This window comes from Leuresthes tenuis, unplaced genomic scaffold (genome assembly GCF_036924035.1).
Source record: "Leuresthes tenuis unplaced genomic scaffold, fLeuTen1.0.hap1 SCAF_1, whole genome shotgun sequence".
NCBI classification, from domain to species: Eukaryota; Metazoa; Chordata; class Actinopteri; order Atheriniformes; family Atherinopsidae; genus Leuresthes; species Leuresthes tenuis.
In genome coordinates this window covers 13786517-13810206 of record NW_027325355.1, presented here as the reverse complement: position 1 = coordinate 13810206, position 23690 = coordinate 13786517, and the positions used below count along the sequence as shown (strand labels likewise).

At 41.7% G+C, this 23690-nt stretch overlaps 1 protein-coding gene across 1 annotated transcript in view; it reads left to right on the top strand.

Annotated features, from left to right (window-relative positions):
- The window catches only part of spega (striated muscle enriched protein kinase a), a 52698-nt gene that overhangs the window by 11296 nt on the left and 17712 nt on the right, over window positions 1-23690 (top strand). The window contains exons 3-21 of the mRNA XM_072379321.1: window positions 6477-6575; window positions 10207-10357; window positions 11502-12344; window positions 12546-12985; window positions 13614-13760; window positions 14094-14276; window positions 16320-16480; window positions 18292-18380; window positions 18521-18696; window positions 18790-18973; window positions 19107-19180; window positions 19704-19862; window positions 19985-20174; window positions 20321-20550; window positions 20638-20757; window positions 20840-20944; window positions 21245-21451; window positions 21548-21671; window positions 23144-23316. Of these exons, the coding sequence (XP_072235422.1) occupies window positions 6477-6575; window positions 10207-10357; window positions 11502-12344; window positions 12546-12985; window positions 13614-13760; window positions 14094-14276; window positions 16320-16480; window positions 18292-18380; window positions 18521-18696; window positions 18790-18973; window positions 19107-19180; window positions 19704-19862; window positions 19985-20174; window positions 20321-20550; window positions 20638-20757; window positions 20840-20944; window positions 21245-21451; window positions 21548-21671; window positions 23144-23316 (3855 nt within the window). The remainder of the gene's footprint in view (window positions 1-6476; window positions 6576-10206; window positions 10358-11501; window positions 12345-12545; window positions 12986-13613; window positions 13761-14093; window positions 14277-16319; window positions 16481-18291; window positions 18381-18520; window positions 18697-18789; window positions 18974-19106; window positions 19181-19703; window positions 19863-19984; window positions 20175-20320; window positions 20551-20637; window positions 20758-20839; window positions 20945-21244; window positions 21452-21547; window positions 21672-23143; window positions 23317-23690) is intronic.

Here is a 23690-nt window from a genome sequence, read left to right as displayed (position 1 = left end):
TTTCAGCTGATTCGTTACGTTCAATTGCCAGCCGGTCGCTCTGAAAGGCTGTTCAGCCTAGTGAATGAACTCTTCGATGAGTCTTCTTTTTCAGTGCATAAAGCTTAAATGCTCAATAAAAGCATGCATGTGCAAAACAATCCATATGTTGTCTTTCTTTAAAGAACTGAGAGACTTTTGCTCCATTCTGTACAGCAAACATGTATCCAGTGGCGTGCACAGACCTTTTGAATGGCAGGGACGGAAAGAAAAAAAAAGGGCAAGTATAGCGTGTCCTCACCACTGTAGAGGGCACTTTAGCACGTGTTTTGGCTCCCTGGATGACACTTGAGGGCAGGTTAGCACGCGTTTTGGCTCCCAAGAGGGCACTTTAGCACATGTTTTGGCTACCAAGAGGGCACTTTAGCACATGTTTTGGCTACCAAGAGGGCACTTTAGCACGCATGTTGGCTCCCAAGAGGCCACTTTAGCATGCGTTTTGGCTCCCAAGAGGGCACTTTAGCACGCATTTTGGCCCCCTGGAGGACACTTGAGGGCAGGTTAGCACGCGTTTTGGCTCCCAAGAGGGCACTTTAGCACACCTTTTTGGCTCCTAAGAGGGCACTTTAGCACGCGTTTTGGCTCCCAAGAGGGCACTTTAGCACACATTTTGGCTCCTAAGAGGGCACTTTAGCACGCGTTTTGTCTCCTAAGAGGGCACTTTAGCACACATTTTGGCTCCTAAGAGGGCAATTTAGCACGTGTTTTGGCTCCCAAGAGGGCACTTTAGCACGCGTTTTGTCTCCTAAGAGGGCACTTTAGCACACCTTTTGGCTCCCAGGAGGACACTTTAGTATGTGTTTTGGCTCCCATGAGGGCACTTTAGCACACCTTTTGGTTCCGAAGAGGGCACTTTAGCACGCATGTTGGCTCCCAAGAGGCCACTTTAGCATGCGTTTTGGCTCCCAAGAGGGCACTTTAGCACGCATTTTGGCCCCCTGGAGGACACTTGAGGGCAGGTTAGCACGCGTTTTGGCTCCCAAGAGGGCACTTTAGCACACCTTTTTGGCTCCTAAGAGGGCACTTTAGCACGCGTTTTGGCTCCCAAGAGGGCACTTTAGCACACATTTTGGCTCCTAAGAGGGCACTTTAGCACGCGTTTTGTCTCCTAAGAGGGCACTTTAGCACACATTTTGGCTCCTAAGAGGGCAATTTAGCACGTGTTTTGGCTCCCAAGAGGGCACTTTAGCATGCGTTTTGTCTCCTAAGAGGGCACTTTAGCACACCTTTTGGCTCCCAGGAGGACACTTTAGTATGTGTTTTGGCTCCCATGAGGGCACTTTAGCACACCTTTTGGCTCCGAAGAGGGCACTTTAGCACGCATTTTGGCACCCAAGCGGGCACTTTAGCACACCTTTTGGCTCCGAAGAGGCCACTTTAGCACGCATTTTGGCTCCCGAGAGTGCACTTTAGCCACAAGGGCCCCCCCACCCCCGTGCACGCCACTGCATGTGTGCATAAAGTGCTCCTGGATATTACAATAATCAGTTGGTTTTTTTCACAGATTGTCGAACATGAAATCTTTTTTTTTTGGTGCCTGTTAGATTAGCAGCATCAATGCCTGTTTTTTTTTTACTTTCCTGTTTCCCTTTAGCTTAAAACCTAATTATGACCACAGTGAGGCGTTTCCATTTGCCTGTAATAACAGTGCATGGGATCGAAATGCCGCCGGTTGAATATAAAAAGTTACTGCCATTAAATCCGAGCAGAAATGTGCAAATGGTAGGAAGCAATGTGGAAACAGTGGATATATTCATTTGCAGCTAGTCCCACATCTACCAAGCAGGTAAAACAATGAATTCATGCGATATGGATATTGTATTTTTTTGGAAAGTTGACTGCGATACACAATTTGTTCTCTAAATGATAAGCCTATATCTATGCTGTTTGCTGTTCAATTGAAATGCATAACGTGTTGCATTGTAATCCAGTTGGAGCAGTTTGTTTCCTGTAGTTTAAATAGCCTTCAACTGCCCGAGGCCACAATCCTTTCACTGGTTAAAGGTAACATGAAATATAGAAGATGAATATTTGATGGCTTCGGGGTTTTGCTGACGGCTGCTAGGACAACAGGGAGAAGGATACAGTGATAAATACAAAATACGATGTAATTATGGCATGAGGAGATGTTTTTTTTTGTTGTTGTTTTCATGTTTTCTCTTTTATGTCCAGATGTTTCCATTTTCTCTACTCATTTCTCCCGTAATGTGCCTCTTCATCTGTGAATCCTCTTACCACATCCTGTCTCTTTGCGTGCATTCTCGGGTCTGTCATCTCTCTTCTTTGTCTGCATCCCTCTTTCTTCTCCCTCTGACTCCCTCCTTGCATCGGTCTCGCTTTTCTGTCTCTCCCATCTTTGCTCCCCGCTGCCCAACAAAAAAAAAAAAGCGTCAACACTCTTGTTTTCTTTCTCTGATTTTCAACCTCCTCCTCCTCTTATTCTCCTCTTTCACCATTGCAATCAAGAACAACACACCCCTTTTGCTTAGACGTCCCACCCCCCCACCCCCACTAGATTTGAGAGCGCTCTTGATTGAGGGAGAATGGGCACAGGGGGAGACAGAGAAAGCGGCAGAGAATTACCCCTCTAAAAGCAGCCTTTACGTCAGAGAGGGACGCTCTTCACATCAGCGGATACACACTCAGACACAAAGACACCTGGCTTTGGCTTATTTGCGTTTTCCGTTTCCCAGTCAATCTCTTTCTTCTCGTCCTTCTGCCAGACTGGAGAGTAAACACACCTACGCACGAAAAAGGGGAGCCGAATCCTGTTTTCAATTTTGATTTTTTCTTCTTCTTTTTTTTTTTTTTGCTGTTGTTTCGTCTTCACACCACACCCCCCGAGCTTTTTCTCCAGGTTGTTGGGATGTTTTTGTGAGCTCGTGCCACAGGTAATCTTTGCTTGACAGGAAGCACCGTTTGAAGATGAAGAAAATCTGGTCCAAAAAGAGATTCCAGGTAAGTTTGCCTCCATACCGGGGAAAAAAATGTGCACAGGGGGTGGTGCTATTCAGCTAGATTTACGTTGTTTTTCATAGACACCCATATTTCTTTTCTACATATTGGACTGAGATGCCACACCCTTTACCTAATGACACTTAATTAATAGGAAGCAGCAGTAAAATAAACAGCAGGGATTGAAGTGACTTTGGTAGGAACAGATGAACGGTGTTTATCCCTTAACTCTGCAGAAAATATTATTAAAGAACAAAATTAGGGATAATAACCACGCTTGCTGTTTTTCCATTTTGTTGTCTAATAGTTGTTAAATATAAAAGACAAATTAGGACGACCGAAAAAACAGAAAATCAGCCCCAAAAAGGCTCTGGCTGTCATGTAGAAAAGATCTCAATATACTTTAAGAGAAGGAAATCATTTCTTAGTCTAATACTTAATCTTAGTCCAAATGTACTCTCTGCAACATTGTGCACATTCTGTGTCATGAAATATGCATTATGACCTGGCCTTCGTAATAGTTTTGTTGTATAATAAGTAATTCATTTAACGGGTTTCGCAAATTCAGGGCAGATTGAAAAGTGTGTCAGTAGGCTACGCTCCGTGGAGACATGAGAATCGGGCCAGCGTCTCACACAGGCCACAAAGTGAGCGAAGCAAAGGATTGACGCGGATTTCTGACGGCTGCTTCACTTCTTTTTTTTTTTCTTTTTTTTTTACAGTTCTACATAAACCCCAAACCCTTGAGACGGGCCTCATAGCTTCCAGCAGCAGATTTGTCAGAATAATGCCGGTAGGATTTGAATTATGAGAATATGCTAAATCCAGAATTTCTAAAGGATGCTGTTGGAGGCTGAGTTTTGCTGATATGATTGCCTTGAGGGCACGACAGTGAGGATCACGACAACAATGGCAGTTTATAGGGAGGGGGGGTCTGTCAAACAGCAGTCGCCACCAGCCAGCTGTTAATCAAATTCCCTGACACAAAAGCGTCGACCAATGGGGGAGTGAGCAACTAATGCGAGGGCAAAATGAGTCATTTTCAGTTTCGCTTCTTTTCCTTTCCATCTGCTGCAAAGCCATGAGTCATTTGGAGAAGCTTTTCCGTGGTCCTTATTGACAGACTGGCGATAACCAGTTTTATCCGCCGCTTTATCAGCACAGACGTTCGCTCAAAAGAGTGAAAAAGCTTGTAGAATGCCATACATTTGAAACCTTTTTCGTTTTACTGTGGTGCGACCATTTGAAAGCTCAGAAGTGAATTGTTTTGAATGTTTTTTTTTTTCTTCCTAATCATATATACAGTATTGTCTTCTCTTTTAAACCAGCCTGTGACCAATGGGACAAAATCTTAACTTCAGGCCCAACCAAATAGGTTTTTACTAAAATCAGATCTGAAGAGGGTGAGCTTCAAATTCACCAGAAAAAAAAAAGAAAGAAAAGGATTTCAAGAATCACAGATTTTATTGCCACGTGTCCAGAAATACAACTTTGGCGCGTTCAAAGTGAGAGATGTAGCTACAAATCCCACAGTTTAATGCTTAGGATGAGCGATGTGACAGCAGCTTCAGGCTAAGTGGAAGCTTTGCAGTTTGCACTTCAGCGTTCTCTGTGAAAACAAAGGATCTCTGGCCGTAATTGCTGTTGAATAATTCATTTCACTCTTGTATCTCTGTTTCAGAGAACTGGGCATTCCGCACGGACATTTGGCAGATTTACCCATGGTGTGTTGTCAGTGTGAGCTTGACACCGATTCTTTTCTACTCGATATCAGCATGTTCAGTTTATTATTTTTTTTCCAGTTACGAATCTAAGCTTCTGTAACTGTTTGTTCCTTTCAGTCCTTTCTCTCTGTTTCTGTTGGTTCTTTTTTCTTTTTTTTTCAGCTTGGGATATCATTTGTTTGATTTAATTGACTTTATTTGTATGTTTTACTGTTTAAAAGCTCAGATCGAAAGCGGCTTTTGTTACCGTGCCTCTTTGTATAAGTAGTTTATGGTAGTATATCTTGCAATTTAGCTCAAGCAGATACTTGTTGTACATAACTCCTATTTACATTACTGTTCAAGCTTTACGCTTTGACATAATATCCCCTCGAAATTACACTACTCTCTATTTTCCTAGCTCTCTGTGCACGCTGTTTAACTTCATTTGATACAGATGGGTGGATCCACATACCCACATACCCACACCAACAGAAACCCACACAAGCCACTAGCAGTCTGCTGAGTTAATGGTGATTGTTCATGTTACAGTCGCTCTCGTATCATTAGGCAGACCTTCTGGAATTATCTACTAAGGATCTGACTTGATCTGAGGCGCAATGAGGTGCAACCTGTTTTGCGGTTGTCGTCACCCTCCATCCCGGGCTCTCTAACCAGTAAACATATCGGTCAGCCGCCCAGCAGTTTGGCTGGTGATTTTAGACTCTAATGGGTACGAAGAGGATTGGTCGTGTGGGTGAGAGAGATGCTGGTTTCCATAGTAACGGTGCTCTCCCGTCTGCCCTCTCTTGCTGCCACTATGGAAGCGAAGTTTTCCGCTCCTGCCGAAAGCAAAGCTATGGTAAACCTGCCGGTCTTCAATCATCTACCGCCTTTTTTTTTTTTTCCTTTCCTTCCACCTATCCATCCTCTGTCAGTCCATCTGTCCCTGACTTCATCTGCTCGCCCTGCTTGATGTAATGTGATCTCAGCCGCAAATGTGGTTTCAGGCAGTTTATTTTGACCCCTGTCTGTGGTTTGTGTCTCCCTCAGGCCTTCAGTGTCCTTTTTAATATTTAAGATAAGCTTGTCCTGCAATTTAAGATAAGCTTGCCCCCCCAACCCCCCGCACTTCTATCATGTTTGTGTCCTTGTTTTTTAATTTTTAAAACAAATCAAGAGCCTTTGTCCTGTGGTGGTCTTGATGGGAACGATTAGGTTATGGTTTAAGTTTTGTTTCCTGTGACCTGTGTCTCCCGTTTATCGGTGGCATGTTTTAAGAACTTGCATTTTCTTTACTTTACTTGTATCAGTTCACATTGTTTGACTCATCAGTACTCTTCTTCTAATTTTGAACATGGATTGGACATGGATGGGAACCCCCCCCGCCCCCCCTTTTTTTTTTCTTGACTTTTGACTTGGCCCTATTCTATATAAGCTTGTAAATTCCTAACGCTGTTTTGTTACCCGATTGAAACTGATCTGAGCCTCAGGGAAGAGCAGCTGTGCTCCTCTTTAGGTATGAGCCATGTATTTTTTAGAAACCACAGCTCGCTGCATGTTATGCGTAAGTTTTTATTTGTTTATTTCACTCCGGGCATAGGGGGGGGGGGCTCCCTGTGCCTTTTTTCAGGGATTCAAAACCCGTGTTGCCAGGCAAATCCCACCTTTTACCTGTGCGTCTTCCTCTTATCCCCCACCTCAAATTTTCTACTGGATTTTCATCCGTAACGGCCTTTTCTGTGTTACTTATTGTTGTTTTTCTTCTCCCTCTTTCAGACTCAGAGACCACAGAAGATGAGACCACAGAACCTCAGATGGAAACCAAAGAAGGGACTGGGAGGCACCAAGATAAGGCTGGCAGGAGAGGCCCCTCAGGTATTTAATATAAAATCATCTGGAAATTTCTTAGATTAGACGTCTGACATTTCAGTTAATTTTTTTGTTAAAATGATCTAACTTTTATTTCCGCAAGCAGGCAGTACTTGCAAAGGGTGGCCCTGAGAGCAGAATTTGCATGTTTAGTGGCTCCCTAAATCTAATTTATGATGTCATATTCTGTACGATTTACCGCACCACCAGCGCTGCTGCCAAAAAAACTAAATTACACATCAGTGCGGATTGATGGATTTAATGTGGGGTGTTATCAACTTGGCTGATGATGTGTGCTGGGTGAAATCCGATATGCAAGAACACATTAATCCCTCATGGTGTGATGCCACTGTGACACACTGCCCTAGTTTCCAGCAGGGAACCTGTCGCAGGTCTGGCTCTCACTGTGTGGCTCCACTGGGAATCAACTTGAAAGACTGTTTCTGCTCGATACATCAGACTTTTATGAACGCCGTCATTTTATTCCACTGTATTGCGTGCTTGTCCCTTTCCGAGTTGAATAAAATTAGAATATTAAAAAACAGCTACAGTGGAGCTGTGCTGATCAACCTAGATACGGCCGCTATTTCGGCCGTTTTATTATAATTTTTTAATGAAGGCTGTGATTTTGACCATTGGTTGGACAAAACAGAACTCCAATAAGCATTGCATGAACAACATAGCGTGTGCATTTAACAGGAATATATAGAAATGATGATAGAAAACGCATTTTTGTCGAAAATTCACAAACTTAAAACTAGATCACAGGTTACATTTTGAGTTTAGACCTACAGCAGTAGCTCTTATAGTCTGTTCTTTTTTTTAGTCCTCACCTCCAAATTAGTTCAACAGAGTTGACGTGATGCATATTGTAATTAAAAAAGGAGGACAGATTGCCCTTGTTCAAGCAATCTAACACAGCTCTCAGACTACAAACTGACAACCTGTTTCATTTCTTTCTTGACTGAAATAATCATTTTACACATGAAAGCATAAACATGTATGCGGTCATAATTTGGTCTGAAAGTTGTAATCAGAGATAATATGACACGACCATAACAATTTTGTGCCTTATCAAACAGAATAACAAAATTGATTCAGTTTGCCACTCCAGTATTTAGATGAAAACAGAGATATTTTAGTTTATATTGGGTATTTCGCTTGATTATACAGCTAAAACAAGTTGTCAGACATATTATTAAATTAGCTGTAAATAGACTGATGGTTACAGAACAAATTAGGTCATTAACAGTTTTTGACCTGCGTACATCTTATGGTTGAATAAAGTTTTTATATGATATTTCATATCAACCTCTCAATCTCTTAAAGTAAGTGTCTGAACAGCAAAAGCAAAAGTTTTTCATTTGGTGGCAAATACTAACCCCACGATGGTCTAATGAGACTTTTCCTCTCAATGTTAGATAAGAGTAGTTCCAGAGAGAGCATTTATCGCCATTCTGAAGTGAGGTTCTTGCATTGGCATCACAGAACCTGCATGCCCTTACAATCTACTCCTAACCAGCCATCCATAGAAAAAGGGTTATCAAACAGAGGAAGAAATGAGACGATGCATTGTTTGTTTTCTTCATGCAACAAGCTGGATGCCTCATTTGCATGCAAGCAAAGACAGAAATCAGATTTGTTTTTCCCCCCAGCTGATTCACTAATTCAGTGTGGTCTCTTTACACCCAGGGCTTGTTTGGACCCTGTGGAAATGAGTGTAATGAGACACTAATGTATTAGTTTCAAATATCACGTTGCCTAACCTCAATGAGAAATGAATTCTCAAGCTCGATGTGAAATGTGCAATATATTTCTATCTGTCCCCTCTGAAAAAGGGTAAAACTGATATAATGGGCTTTCTGATGGTAACGCTGAGTCAGAATCATTTCACGCAATCTGTCATGCAGTCTGACTTTATATCCTCGTCTCCATCGCTGTTTCAGGGTTTTCTTCGTCAACCGAAGATGCTGACAGCTCTTTCTTTTTGCTGCTAAAGCATTCCTGCCTCTGTTGCTCATCACTAAAATGCCCATCATTACCTGATTTGTGATGGGGGGGTGGCTTTCTTTACACATAGCCCTTTTTTTTCTGTTCCGATTCCTTTCTTCAAGCAATCAATAGACAGTTTAATCTGTCTTACCCCCTTTTCTTTCTTAGTGATGATCCTGCACTCCTTTTTGCCAGTATCATTTTCTACCAGCTCAGGAGTCAAGTCCCTCTCATCTCACAGTTAATTAAAAAGCATTACTTTCATATTTTTTCAGTAGGACATTGTAAGGAAGTATTTTTTCTATATTTTGTGCACATTCAATCAGTAATGGAATAAAATACAATGCTTCTGAAAAGAGACTTTAATACACAGTACAGGGACCTTTTGGAGTCCTTCAATGGCTGGACCAAAAATAACTGTTTTCTGAACTCAACCAAGACCAAAGAGCTGGTGGTGGACTTCAGGAGATCTAAAACTCTATACTAGTCAGGCTGCATTGATGGTGGGGAGATGGAGACTGTTCAGACCTGCAAATACCTGAGGGTGGTGCTGGATAACAAACTGGAGTGGTCTGCCAACATAGAAGCCAACACTGTCAGTGAGAGTGCATTGTTCTATGCTTTTGTCTGCTGAGGGAGTTGCACTACAGGCAAAAACTGTAGGCGCATGGACAAACTGGTGAAAAAGGCCGGTTCTGTAGTAAGCAGAAGGCTAGACCCTCGCAGTGCTGTGGTGGAGCAACGGATGAGGAGGAAATTATATTCTGTTTTGGAGAACATAAAACTTCCAGTGAGAGGCTCATCTCACTGCAGCTGCAGGACTGAGAGGTTCAGGAGGTCCTTTGTCCCCACAGCCATAAGGCTTTTTAACAGTGACTGCAGACTTTGATGTTTTCCTCAAATTTATTTATTTATGTTTTCATTTATACTCGTTATTATTGTTGTTATTGTTCTTTAAATACAATCATTGTAATCATTGACAGTTAATGAATGAAAACTAGGTCTGTCAAACGATTAATTTTTTTAATCGCGATTAATCACATTTATTTCCATAGTTAACTCAGGATTAATCTCTATTAAAAATATAGTTAGAATCAAATAAAGACAAAGAAAAAATGCCTTTTCTTTCTTCTTTCAAATAAAAAAGTGCATTGTAGACCCACTTGATATGTTTAGTTCAAAAACAAACAATGTGGTTCTAAAACTGAAGAGGTAGTAGACAACAAACGACAAACAGAACAGGGCCTAATGACAGTTAAATTAATGAAAAACTGCAGTCATTAGACACATCAGATTCAGAACTGTGAACTCTTTGTGACTTTATTCCTATTTATTAAGCCAATTGCTAAGGCTGCGATTAACCGCGATAAAAAAAAAATGAAAGCGTTCATTTTTTCATCGCGATTAATGCTATGACAGCCCTACTGAAAACACTTACATATTGTCGTGTGTCGTGCCTTAAAGCTCATGGTTTATGATTCACAATTCTAAACAGTGGACCCCATTGTTACAGTGTGGAGAAGTGAATGAGAAGTCCCAAACAAATCTGCTAAATCATGAAATAATTTTTTTGGTTTTAAAAAAAAAGAATAAAACCAAAACATTTCAGACATTAAGTTTTAATTCAGCATGTCTTTCTTCACAGGTGAGGGAGGAAGGATGATGGAATATAATCCAGATGCTACAGATCGCAGGGCCACTCTCCCCGGCACCTATGACCCTGTGGTGGAGCGAGAGCTCCGCACTCTGGGTTCTCGCCCTCCAGGGCCCCATTTGGACCCCACAAACCCAGCCAGGCAAGCCTATGGCGGGGGTCCTACTGAGGGACCCCAGCCTGTCCGTCACCTGGGTGTGGAACCGCTCATTCGTGCGTCTCACGCTAACCTGGCACGGCCCGTGCAGGGGTCAGAGGAAAGTGTTTCTGTCGGCAGCGACTACTATGGGAGCATGTTCAGCCTCTACAGAGGAAGAACATTTTCAATGCCATTATAGCACACATGGGTTTTTTTTTATTTCCTGGATTCCACTAAAAAAAAAAAAAAAGACTGACCAGAAACCCCAAATTGTAAAGAAAACTCTCACATGCACAACATTATATCCGTTTTTGACCCACCTAGTAAAATTACATTCCATTTCACTCAAATGTTCATGCTACATTTTCTTTCACTCCTATTTTATATATATTTAAGTTTTTCATGATGATGTTTTTCCCATCTTTACTTTGCTTTGGCCACACTTTCCTTTGACTCGTCTTATTGCTGTGTAGTTTGATTTCTGTTTAACAAGCATCAGAACTTTGGAATATCAGCGTTGATATTGTAAACATTTCTTATAGACATTAGGCGAGGATACAGTTGTGCAATTTCCTCATTTCTATTCAGAGCTCCTGAAAACTGTGACTTTGCTTTCTACCCACTGCATGTTTTTTTTCAGAGCAGCCCCCCTTTATGGATTAAGACCATATTTTTAGAGATTTGCTGTGGCTGCATGGGTTGCTACCTCTGATCCAACCTATATTTAGCATGAATGTTGTCACAAACTAATGATCACGTGAGTCACATGTTCTTTTAGGCATGATGTTTTTGTGTTTGAATTTAAAGCAAGGGCACTTTTCTGGCACTTTGTTAATGTTTTGAATGTGTGATCCTATATTTTCTCTTTTACTTTACTGACTTTAGACAGCTTGCAAATGAGCGAGACATCATTTACTTATTTTTGTTTCTCTGCCACTTGATTTTTACATTGTCTAATGTGTTGCTATTGAGATGAGCCACAAAGAGCACAGACAAAACACAAGGAGCATAATGGGGAATATGGCAACATTAAAAAAAAACCCACATGAATGGACTTTAATTTTCATCTCTACTACTCCAAAGCCTCGCAACTCTGCTTAAACTCTAACTTCGCACCTTCATTTCCCCTTAATCCTCATTCCTCTAGGACTCAAACTGCTGATGAATCACAGGGGCTTTCCTCCTGTGTCCCCCTGTCTTCTTCCCAGCCACCTCTCAGCACAAACAAAAATGGCATTTATACCCCAAAACAAGAACTGGATAAAAGCAAACCCTCAGACCGTCATGCTTCTAAGAATGACCATTCATCTGGAGTTAACAGTGTTGTTATGACACCGAAAATGGCTCGTGCAGGACCCAAGATTTTTGACAAGGTCCGGGCTTTTGAGGAGCGAAGGACGAGTGTGGATCTGCCAGGAGGGGCAGCTTCCCTTGACTCGGATGACAGGGGAAAGAAGACAGGAGGTCCCAGCAAAGAGGAGGGGTGTGTCCTGCAGGGCCCAGCCCAAAAGAGAGCAGCATTCCAGCAACGGGCCTCTTCATTGGAAGACCAGACAAGCTACTCCCAGAGGGTCCAGAGCTATCAGAGCAAGTTTGCAGAGGAGCTCCAGAGGATCAAGAAACTTGTGGGCAAACCAAGCTTGAAGAAAGCGTATTCCACTGAGCAGCTGTCACAGAAAGATAGGCTTAACACTGGGAAAATAGAGCCCATTCCTCCCCAAGTAGTTAAAAAGTTGGAGGCAAGGGAGCGAGCCCTGGAGGAAGAAAAAGCTGGGAGGAGGGAAGGGGATGGCATTTTAAAGTTTTCTCAACAGTCCCAAGGCAGAGGTCTGGGGAATCAACATAACAAGTCTGAAGAGGATAAGATGACACAGACAGTGGATGTTTCACGAGGAAGCACAGGGAAAATAGCTGTTACCATGGAAACGGCACCAGTTCACCAGTTACCAGGACAACCATTGCCAACAGCTACAAGGAAAAGCTTAATCAGGTTTGGGAAAGAGAATCTTTATCGATAGCTGTGTTTATTAAAATTACACAGATAGACTTAACTGTATTTTTGTAAGATTTGTTATATCCTCGCCAAAGTAGACACATAATGGACATTATTTAACCCTTTTTGAAATCTTATAGTTGATCATTTTTCTCACTGGTCAGGATTATGCAACCGTTTTCTTGTCTTTGCACACAGCAAAACCCTGCAAAGCTCACTGGCAGCTGACAAAGTTGTTACCAGCTCCCTACAACCTTGGTCCTCCTCCAAAGACAAAGAACTGGATTCAAAGAGAGACAGCAAGAAGGACAAATCACACCACAGATCGCCCAGCCCAACAGGGAAGAGAGCATCCCCCATAACTGTCAGGGAACCAGGGTCCCAGTATCCACCCAAACCCTCCAGGATTACCCCATTACATACCCCATCAAGCCCAAGCCTAAAAAAGAGGAGGGCGGAAGCAGGACAAATATCTCCAGCCCTTAAAGTGGACATCCCAACAATCCTAATTGAGGATGAACCCATGGAAAGTGAAACCGCAGACACGAGCAACGAGAGGAGGAAGACTAAGAGGAAGGAGGGTAGAGTTCGCAAAAGCAAGAAAGGTCACTCAGCTCAACCCAGGTCCTCAGAGGAAGGTAGGAGTCATTAACATGCATTAACGTCTCTTATAAAATACATTTGCAAAAAGTCAGAGTTTAATCAAGACAAGCAGCATTCACCACAAATTAAAATGGAGGCAAAATGCTGGACTGTTTTACAGTCTTCTGTAAAAAATGGTTGTTTAAAAATCTGAGGCCATATCTATGTATGTATGTCTCTTTTTGCGAACCCACCTATTAATTGCCCACACTGACAAGAAAAAGTGGAATAATGCACGTTAGGCTTGGTTGAAAACCTCTGACCACCACCAATGCCACTGCTGGTTTGGATGGAGCGTAGTAACAAATGTGCCCAGTTGCACATATACCAACACCTTAAAGGTGTTGTTACTGGGGCCTACAGTACAGGCATGCTGCTGCCTGATCTGAAAATCAGCATAACTTGGACTTTCAGGAGGTACGAAGTAACTCCTAAAGAATGTTATGTAATAACTCTGACATTCTATGCTCTATGACATTCAGAGGTAAAGTCTCTTGCACTGCTTTTAATAGTTTTTCATTTAAGTTTACTTTACATTGGAATAAGCCCGATGACACATTCGTGACCAACCCAGTTGCTAACCAATGCACATGCATTGTCCAAACACGACCCTCTTGGTTGCAGGGGGGTCATCTGATGACTCCTACCTCTCTGCTGATGAAGAACCAGACGAGGGCCCGGTGTTTGAGAAGCCTCTCGACAACACCACAGCACGCAGTGGCTCTGAAGTCAAGCTGCAATGCATCATCACTGGCAGCCCAGCCCCTACTGGTATGACAGAGAATTTCCTATCTATTGATTAGCGGGCTTCATCTTCATATCGGGGGTTTTCTTCTTTTGGGAGTTTAAGGTTATGATTTGAATTGGCTATAGCATGTCCATTTACAATATCTTACTAGTGTGTGCAGCCTGCATCTGTATGCTTCAGTGCAAGAGACGTTCCAGCTTTTCCTCCTATTAATAAACTGCATTCTTTGTTTCATGCAGCAGAGAATACAAAAAGAACATAGACATTCCCAAAACGATGAGCCTTTCCAAAGCGCGTGCTCTATCTGTTTTTGCGGTGGAAAATCTGCATGAATTTTGTTTTGTCTCCCTTTGCAGTGACATGGCGGAAGAATAGTGTGGAGATACGGAACGATGCCTCTCATGTGGTTAAAGCGGCGGGGGAGAAGCACAGTCTGGTGATAAAGGAGATGAGGCCACACAATGCAGGGTCATACTGCGTCACGGCTGTCAACACAGCGGGCAGAGCGTCCTGCACTGCCACCCTCTACATCCAGTCAGGTAAGATCATGCCACAGATGGAAGGCTGGCCCACGACACAAAGAAATTCGGTGTTAACAATGTAGCGTACATTTAAACGAAGAGGAAGACAATGAAGCACGTGAAAATGATAACCGTCCTTAAAATACATGAACATTTCGACTCTCGTGCAAATGGTTTAATCCACTGCCAGCCCTCCTCCGCCTGACATTCTGTCTTAATGACTACAAAGGCCCACTGGAGCTCAGCATCCCAACCAGAGCTCCGGGCGCTGATAGTTGCCATGACAACCCATTAATTCTTGAAGGCACAGATTCCCCCCCCCTGTTGTGCCTTTAAAATGCAGACCTACCCCATCACACAAAGGTCTCCTGAGGCTTAAAGGCAACCGTGGCATTCAAAGTCAGGGGTTTGGGGAAAAGGTTTCCCGTTCATTACTGTGCCTGCAGTGGAGGTGTGTTTACATTGTACGGCATAAGCAAAAAGCTTGTATTGCTGCCAGTGAGCAGTGATTAGGCTCATGTAAATTCAACTCGCCCTTCCACAGTTTTGTCAACAAATGTGAGCATGCACTCTGGTGCTGTCTCACCAGCAGCACAGGGGCCTCTGTTGCCATATTAGGCCAGTGGAGTCTGACTTGCAGGAGTATTTTTAGCCATCCTCTTGTTCTCCCGGGTAATTGCTGTCTGCTTTATGTCCCTGTGTGAGATTACTGCTCCACTCGGGGAGTTTTTCAACACCCTGGATTTCACGCTAGAGGGCTCATAGATGGAGTTATCAAAACGGGATGGGAGTTTATGAAAGTAATAGTGTGACGGGTTGATTTATAGGCTTCAGTGGATGTCAGATCGCAATATCGTTCCCAGATTTGTGTTAATTTCATTGTTAAATATGCTAAGTGTGAAAATGACCAAGAACTTAAAGAATCTTTTTCAATACTTCCCTTTTCATCGAATACGCTATCGAGTTTAAGTTGTTAGAGAATATTGCCTTGATGGTTCTGGGAAACGGAGAAGAGAATAGAGGATGAAAAGAGGATAGCCGACTCAAACTGTTCAGCAGTTGCGTAAGAGTTGGCAGGAGTCCATGAATACTCCCAGGAGTTATCCCTCTGGTGCACACACGCAGCTCAGAGATGAGTTTCAAGGTAAGTTATTGAATTAGTTCTTTCTAGTACGGAGAGTTCAAGAGTATATGTGCCTACAAAAGTTAGATTAATTTGGTGTAAGTGTATTTCAGCGTAAAGGACATCTGTAGGTTGTTTATTTAATTTTATATGTCATCGGTCAAGTCTTTCATGTGCATGTTGAAATGTGTTGGGCAAACCTTTCTTTTACTTGTTTCCCTGCAGCTTACAGCAAATGATAAAATTTTCTTTCATTTTAGACATTTGAGTTGATATCCTAAAACAATATGTTGGTTTTTTTTTTAATTTTGCTTTTTCGAACAGAAGATATGTCTTAATTCTTTACAACTCATTGATGCGCTTTTTCTTTTTTTTTACAGTCAGTTGTCATGGTGCTATCTCTTCTTTCCAGATGCATTGAGATAGATTGAGAGAGAGAGAAAAAAAGAAGGCCCAAGGAGAAACAGGGACAGAAAGTTCTTTTACATTTCAAATATGCAAGCAAATGCTGCATGGAGTCTGGACACAGTGTCTCTTCTGGAACTCATGGGAATAACTGAGTGATTGGGTCAGGGATTAAGGAATTAATTCGTTATCTGTTCAGCTGCGGTCAACTCAGAAAGGTCTTTCAGCTCTGTGTGTGCACACGTGTGTTCGGGGGAGCTCCGAGTGGCCGAATCATCTCTAACTCAACGTGTTATGTTGCATAAAACACACGTGGCTGTGACAGACTGTTCTCATTAAAAGGCTCAGTGAGCCACGCGGGTGCTGTGTTATCAGTATTTTCAAAAAGATTTGCAGTTAATCACATAAACTGAAATGTGCGCTAAATCAGCTGACTTATTCATGAACCCAAATGAAAGTGAATTAGAAGCAGTGGCGGTATTCTTGTGATGCTGTTGTACTTATCATCCAGTGTCACTCTGCTGTTACTTCAGAGCCGACTTGCACCCAGTATGGAAAACCACCCCTATCCCTGGAAGTCAGCAGTCCGGTCCAGTCAGATGAGGAATATCTGAGCCCTCAGGAGGAGATGGAGGTCGGACACTCAACTTCTCTGAGTAAACATGTCTGCTTGAAGGAACAGCCGTCATTTCTGGTAAGAGCGAATAAGAAGCACATTGTCTATTTTTTTAAGTGAGACCCTCATGGAGAGGTTTTCGACCAATGTTATGGATGCATATGTCATCAATAACAAAAAAGCAAGCTGCAGGAGAGAAGGGGATGTGTATTCATACATCTCACATCATAGTCTATAACTCCTCCATTGTTCTGGGAACTGTTATAATGTTACTTGACTTTCAGGAGGAAAATTTGGATTCCAGTTTGATTTAAGCAAAGGCCAAGGAGGAGGCACAAGTGAAGATTAATGATAGTAAAAAGCTTAATAGATAATCCATAATCTCTCTTGGTTAGTGTTCTGTGGGTGGGTGGGGGACCCAAAGTAGAACTTTGGGAAGACAAGCTAAAGAGAATAAGTCAAGTCAAGTCGTTGAGTTTATTTGTATAGCACATTTCATGTACAAAACAATTCAAAGTGCTTTACATAAAATAAAAGCATTGCAGCAAGGAGTGGAAGAAACATAAAAAATACATAAAATATAAAGAGAAACAAATAAGATAATAAAAATGAATCAAAATGATTAAAAACAAGCAACAGTCTCGATAAGTTAAAAGATATCATGCAGATTTCATGCATAGACACATGAGAAAAGAAATGTTTTTAACCTGGATTTAAAAATGTCTGGTGACAGTTTAATCTCCACTGGCAGTTTGTTCCACTTATTTGCAGCATAACAGCTAAATGCTGGACTGGACCAGCTGGCCTGAGTCCTTGGATCTAAGAGCTCTGCTGGGTTTATATTCTCTGAACATATCAGATGTATTTTGGGCCTAAACCGTTCTGGGATTTGTAAACCATCAGTAGGCTTTTAAAATATATTCTGGGACTGACTGGAAGCCAGTGTAAAGGTTTTAAAACTGGTGTGATGTGTTCTGATCTCTTATTCCTGGTTAAAACTCTACCAGCAGTGTTCTGGATGAGCAGCAGATGTTTAATGCTCTTTTTGGGAAGTCTACTGGAGATGAATGCATGGATGAGTTTCTCCTGGTCTTTTTAGGAGAGAAAACTTTTAATTCTGTTGATGTGTCTAAGTTGGTAAAAAGCTGCCTTGGTGACAGCTTTGATGTGGCTGCTAAAACTCCAAGGTTACAAATTTGGTGAGTGATTATAAGGGCCCGACTCTCAAGACATTTACCAATGCTGACCCTCTTCTGTTTGCTACCAAACAGAATGATCTCAGTTTTGTCTTCATTTAATTGTAGAAAATTCTCTCTCATCCAGGTGTTTATTTCCTCCTGACCCTGACACAGTATGTCTGCTGGGCTGCATTCGTCTGGTGACAGAGAGACATAAAGTTGTGTATCATCTGCATAACTGTGATAATTAATGTTAAAGTTTTGCAATATCTGACCCAAAAGGAGCGTATACAAGTTAAACAGAAGAGGTCCAAGAACTGACCCCTGTTGGACTCCACAAGTCGTGGCGTCTTGCTCAGATTCATAGCTGCCTATTGTAGCAAAATAATAATAATAGAATAAATGAGAGAAATTATGACGTTACTCACATTTTAAGGATATTTCATTCTTGAGTTTTTAACAAAGACCTGAAGCGCACTGAAAACAACAGAAAATATTGTTTGAAAAAAGAGAAAGTGGACTGTTTTTAACTCGACAGTAATCAGACCAGACCTAAATACCATTGAAAACTTTTGGAGAGAACTTGAATGATGCAAAAATGATGCAAGCAGTTGCAAGAAGTTTCTAAATGTTAATTAAAAAAAAAAAACTACTTAGAAGCTGTCATAGTTTCCAAAAGCTTTATATAACTATGTTGTGATTCTTTAAAAGGTGGCACCGTGTGACCAGGGAGTAACCGAGGGTCAAGATGTTGTGATATCGGCAAAAATCAAAGGGCAGCCCAAACCCATGGTGTACTGGTAAGACATTTTCTTTACAGGCACATTCAGACACCTGAAGCTTTGATTTCCAACCAAGGTCAAAGACTGTCATACAGACACAGCCCTACTCCAAACATCTGAGTGTAAATGATTGTGACAGAGGCTTTATATTGGCCCAGGCTGAAGGACAGACTGACATTGAAGACTGCAGGGCGCTGCATTGTGCAAGACACTGAAGATGGCACCAGTGAAATGAGAATCGGCTCAGCTCAGAAGGGAGACGCGGGGCTTTATGTTTGTAAGATCATCAACGAGTACGGAACCAAGCAGGTGGAGTTCAGAGTGGAGGTCAGGGGTGAGTAAGCAAACACTTCATTTTGTTATGAGAGTTATAATTTCACGTTTCCTCATTGCTGCCTCTCCTACTTTTTTTTTTCCCCATCACCAGCTGCACAGCAGACGGCACTGAAAATCACCAGGGAGGTAAAAGATGTGGCAGTGAGGGCTGGAGAGTCGGCCATGTTTGAGTGTCACGTTGCAGGACCTCCAGATGTGGATGTAGACTGGCTGTCTAACGGGAAGCTAATCCAGCCAGCGCTGCTCAACTGCAAGATGCACTTTGATGGAAAGAGGTGGGTTGACTTTTTTAGTTGTGCATCTTCATTAAATGGTGTAACCCTAACCCTCTACTGCTGACAATCTGTCAAACAGTGACTTTGAGACTGCTTTTTTTCTTTTAATTTTGATTGAGTTTTCATTCTACAGGTGTCGCCTCATGCTAAATTCAGTGCATGAGGATGACAGTGGAAAATACACCTGCAAGCTGAGCACTGCCAAAGGTGAATCACCAACACTAATGCCCCTGTTCTTAAAAAGTGTTCGTCATACGGTTAATCTTTTTAATCGCAATTAATCGCATTTTCCCATAGTTAACTCACGATTAATCTCTATATTAAAAATATAAAGTTAGAATCAAATAAACACAAGGAAAAAATTTATTTTATCTTTTATTTCTTCTTTCAAATAAAAAAGACATTGTAGACCCACTTGACATAAACACAGCACATAAAATGCCACAACATTGTGGTCTTAAAACTGAAGATGTAGTAGACAACAAACAGAACGGGGCCTAATGACAGTTAAATGAATGAAAAACTGCAGTCACATCAGATTCAGAACTCTGAACTCCTCGTGACTTTTCTCCTATTTATTGCTAATAAATTGTCAATTGCTCAGGCAACCGCGATCAAAAAAAAAAAAAACGAGTTAACTATGACAGCCCTAATATATATATATAAATAGAAAAGACTGTAGGAAATGAGGGCGGGGGGAAACATCACTAACGCACATGTCCATTTACAGAAGAGCTGACCTCAACTGCAAATTTGAGAGTCACTCCATCCAGAGAGCCTCTGTTCACTCGTAAACTAGACATCTTGGAGGTCATTGAAGGACGCACTGCGCGGTTTGACTGTAAGGTGAGCGGATCACCTGCTCCACGAGTCACATGGATGCACTTTGGTAAGAACCTCCAGTGCGTGTGTGCGAGAGAGAATATCTACATATAAACACCTATTGCCTTTCCAGAAGACATGTTTATTTGAAATTGATTTTTTTTTTCTTTCACACTTACATTCTGCCAGAGACACGAGTGGAAGAAAGCGATGACGTTCGCATCCTTCAAGAGGGGGGTCGTCACTCTCTTGTCATCACCCACGTTAGCAGCGACACAGAAGGCTTTTACACAGCAGTTGCTCAGAATATACACGGGAAATGTGAATGTACTGCTGAGCTCTACATGACAGAACCGAGAGCTGCCATCTCCTCACACATGTAAGAGAAGTCATCCTCGTGAAAAATGTCTGTATTTGGCATTTTGGCATTTTAAAGGCAAATAAGAACGCTTCAGAAGTAAGGAAAGCTTCAAAAGGAGAGATAATATTAATTCAAACTCGTCTATATCTTAACTGTTCCTTTAGGGCCAAGTTAGAGAAGATGCCATCCATCCCAGAGGAGCCTGAAGTGCTTGAAAGTGAGGTGGAGAGGAGGACCATGCCGGACTTTCTTAAACCTCTAGCTGATATGGAGGTCATTGAAGGAAAGGAGGCGGTGCTGAAATGCAAAGTTGCAGGCCTGCCCTATCCAACCATTGCCTGGTACCACAACGGCAAACGCATTGAGAGCAGTGAGGAACGCAAAATGACTCAGTGTAAGCAGTCAACTGGATGACGAACAACCAGAGCCTGCTTTTTTTCACGAAAAGAGTTTATATAAGTAACTTGTGTGTGTTTTCCAGACAGGGATGTCCACAGTCTGGTTATTAGGGGCGCTTGTCATGCTCATGGGGGAGTCTACAAAGCTGTGATCTCAAACAAGGTGGGCAAAGCAGCCTGCTATGCTCATCTCTATGTTACAGGTAAAGATGCATGCTCCCTTTTTGATTCAATAATTGACAGAAAGCAGCATTTTTCTTATCTTTTCCTCATTCTTAAAAATAGATATTGTTCCCGACCCTCCTGATGGTCCTCCGGTGATTGAGGCCATTACAGGGAAAACTATCAGCCTCAGCTGGAAGAGACCAAAGAGGCTTGACTCCTCAGTGGGTGGGTTCGTTGTTGCATGTTTCTCCAATACCAGTTTTGTACTTTGGCGTTTGGAGTACTGCTCAGTTTTTTTAAAAGAAAAAGAGATTTTCCGGAACATTGAAGGTTTGAACAAAACTGGTTAAAATTTAATTTATGGACATCTTAGGAACTTTTTTTGGGACATTTCTATGGGTCATGGGCATATCATGTCTTATCAGCACAGATTTGAAAACAAAACTAAATCATTTTCTTCCTGCACCTCCTTAAGCACTTCACTGTCTTTGGTTGTCAGATTAACAACAGCATGTGTGCTTGCAGATGCCAGCTCTTTGCTGTATTTGGTCCAGCAGCAGCCTCTGGGCTCTATCCAGTGGTCCGTCGTAGCATCTAACCTGAAAGAGACAAACTACACTGTCACCTCCCTGTCGAAGGGAGTTCGTTATGCGTTCAGAGTCCTAACATCTACCGGGAAGACGATGAGCAAACCATCCCCCTCCACTGATCTGGTCCAGCTGCTGGACAGAGGTACAGCAACTGCACAGGGATCCCACATATCTAAAATAAGCTCATTGGGGATAATATAAAGAGTTTCCTACGTGATTTTTTTTTTTCAATTTTTAGGACCATATTTGAGGAAAGCACCAGTTATCTTGGACAAACCAGACATTATGTATGTGGTGGAGAATCAACCCGCAAGCATCACCATCACACTTAACCACGTGCATGCAGTTGTCACCTGGAAAAGGTTAGTTCCTGTCTAAAATGACAAAAGACAGCAGTTTCTTTTTTCGCCTAAAGAATACACTGATACTAGTGTTTTGTCAGTAGAAACTGTGTAAGAATTCACAATTGTACAATAGAAGCCTGCCAGATAAGAAAGGAAAACACAGCAACTGGTTACCGTTACCTTACATGATATGATCATAAAAGTTTCAACCATGCTCAACTCTTCAGTTGACTTGAACAAGATAACTGAAGTAAACAACTGAAGATAAAGATGCATATCAAAGACGTTGATCTATTGAATGTTTGGTTAGTTTAACATATGAAATGTATCATAACCAAACATTCAATAGATCAACGTCTTTGATATGCATATTCAGTTATCTTGTTCAAGTCAACTGAAGAGTGGAACCTGGGAGTTTCACCGTCTTTTTGAATATTACATAAACCTTCACCAAACAAAAACAGTTATGCTGGAAACTTGAGGGTCTGCTGTGCTTTTAAAAATTTTTTTTTTTATGTGCTTTTTAAAATGTAGTCTAAAACAAGCCAAGGTGATCTGTCTATGTAGGAACTAAAACACAACGTTATCACATATATCACAAAGTGGGAATGCATTCCCACAGAGGTCTCTCAGAAGTGAGAACCCTGCTGCTTTCCATTATAGGGGTAACGAGTTTAGACCTAGAGAGATCGGGGGGGCTGAGAAACAGCTCTGCAGTGGTTTTCGTTGCTTTAGATAAAATTAGCAAGCGGTCTCTCAACAGAGCTTTGCCAATTCTTGAAGTGAGGATTTGCTCTCCATCTGCGGGATTTTTCAAGGCTGTCCTTGCATTAGTTAAATACACTAAAGGCTATACTTTTATTTGTCAAAATTGTGTCTGCTTGCAAAATGCGTTACGCAGAATCCGTCCACAATGCGATTAATTAAAATTTTTTGATCGCGGTTAATCGCGGCCCAGTTTATCGTCTACTAGACTGGAGTGTGGGACCTCCAGGTGGCGGTAAGGCACCTTCAAGTTGGTTGACAACCGCAGAGACGAAGAAGAAGAACGAGAGAAATACTTCTTCCATTCAAACCGTGGTCATGGAAAAAACCCTAATCACATTGTTGTGGCATTTTATGTGCGATGTTTTTGAAATAGACATGTGAAGTGGGTCTACAATGCACGTTTTTTATTTGAAAGAAGAAAGAAAAGATAAAAGAAAAGAAAAAACATTTTCTTCTTTGTGTTTATTTGAGTCTCTAAATTTTTTTTTAAATATAGAGATTAATCGTGAGTTAACTACGGAAAAAAATTATTAATTGCGATTAAAAAGATTAATCGTTTGACAGCCCTAATAAATCTATATATGTAATTGCTCGTTTGACAGCCCTAATTATTTCCAAATTAAAGTGTTAACAGCAGAAATGATAATTGCATAAATGACTCTTGACAAGTCTTTTGATTCATGATCTGCAGCTCTAGCGTGGTTTCTCTCTGCTTCCCTCAGGAGGGGTGTAGTGTTGATCAACAGACCAGGAATGTATGAGATGAGCATGCCGGACGACGATCAACACACCCTGAGATTACAGCGGGTCAAGAGCGCTGACGTTGGTCAGCTGGTGGTAACAGCCTGTAACCAGTTTGGCAGCGACCTCTGCACGCTTCAGCTGGCCGCGGCAGGTTCGTTCTGACAGACTGCCACGTGGCAAATGTAGTATTTTAGCGAGAATCCAAAGAACTTACTATTAGCAGTGTGTAATGTCAACGGGGAAAGCTGCTTGTGATTTAATATCTTAAGCTTGTAAATTAAAGGATCATAAAATTTAAAATAACTTCTCTAAAAATGACTTCAGCATTTCGAAATGAAGCATGTGTCATTATTATTACCCAATGGGTCTAAGCGGATAAAATGTCACCATCCACATGCAGCTTAGTTCACATTAGAGGCTTCTATTGAAAATACATGAATAAATTGTTGCGTTATCAGTGTTAAACATTTATGCACAGTGATTTTAATCCAGTGACACAAACTTTGCAACAAATATTTTGTCGGT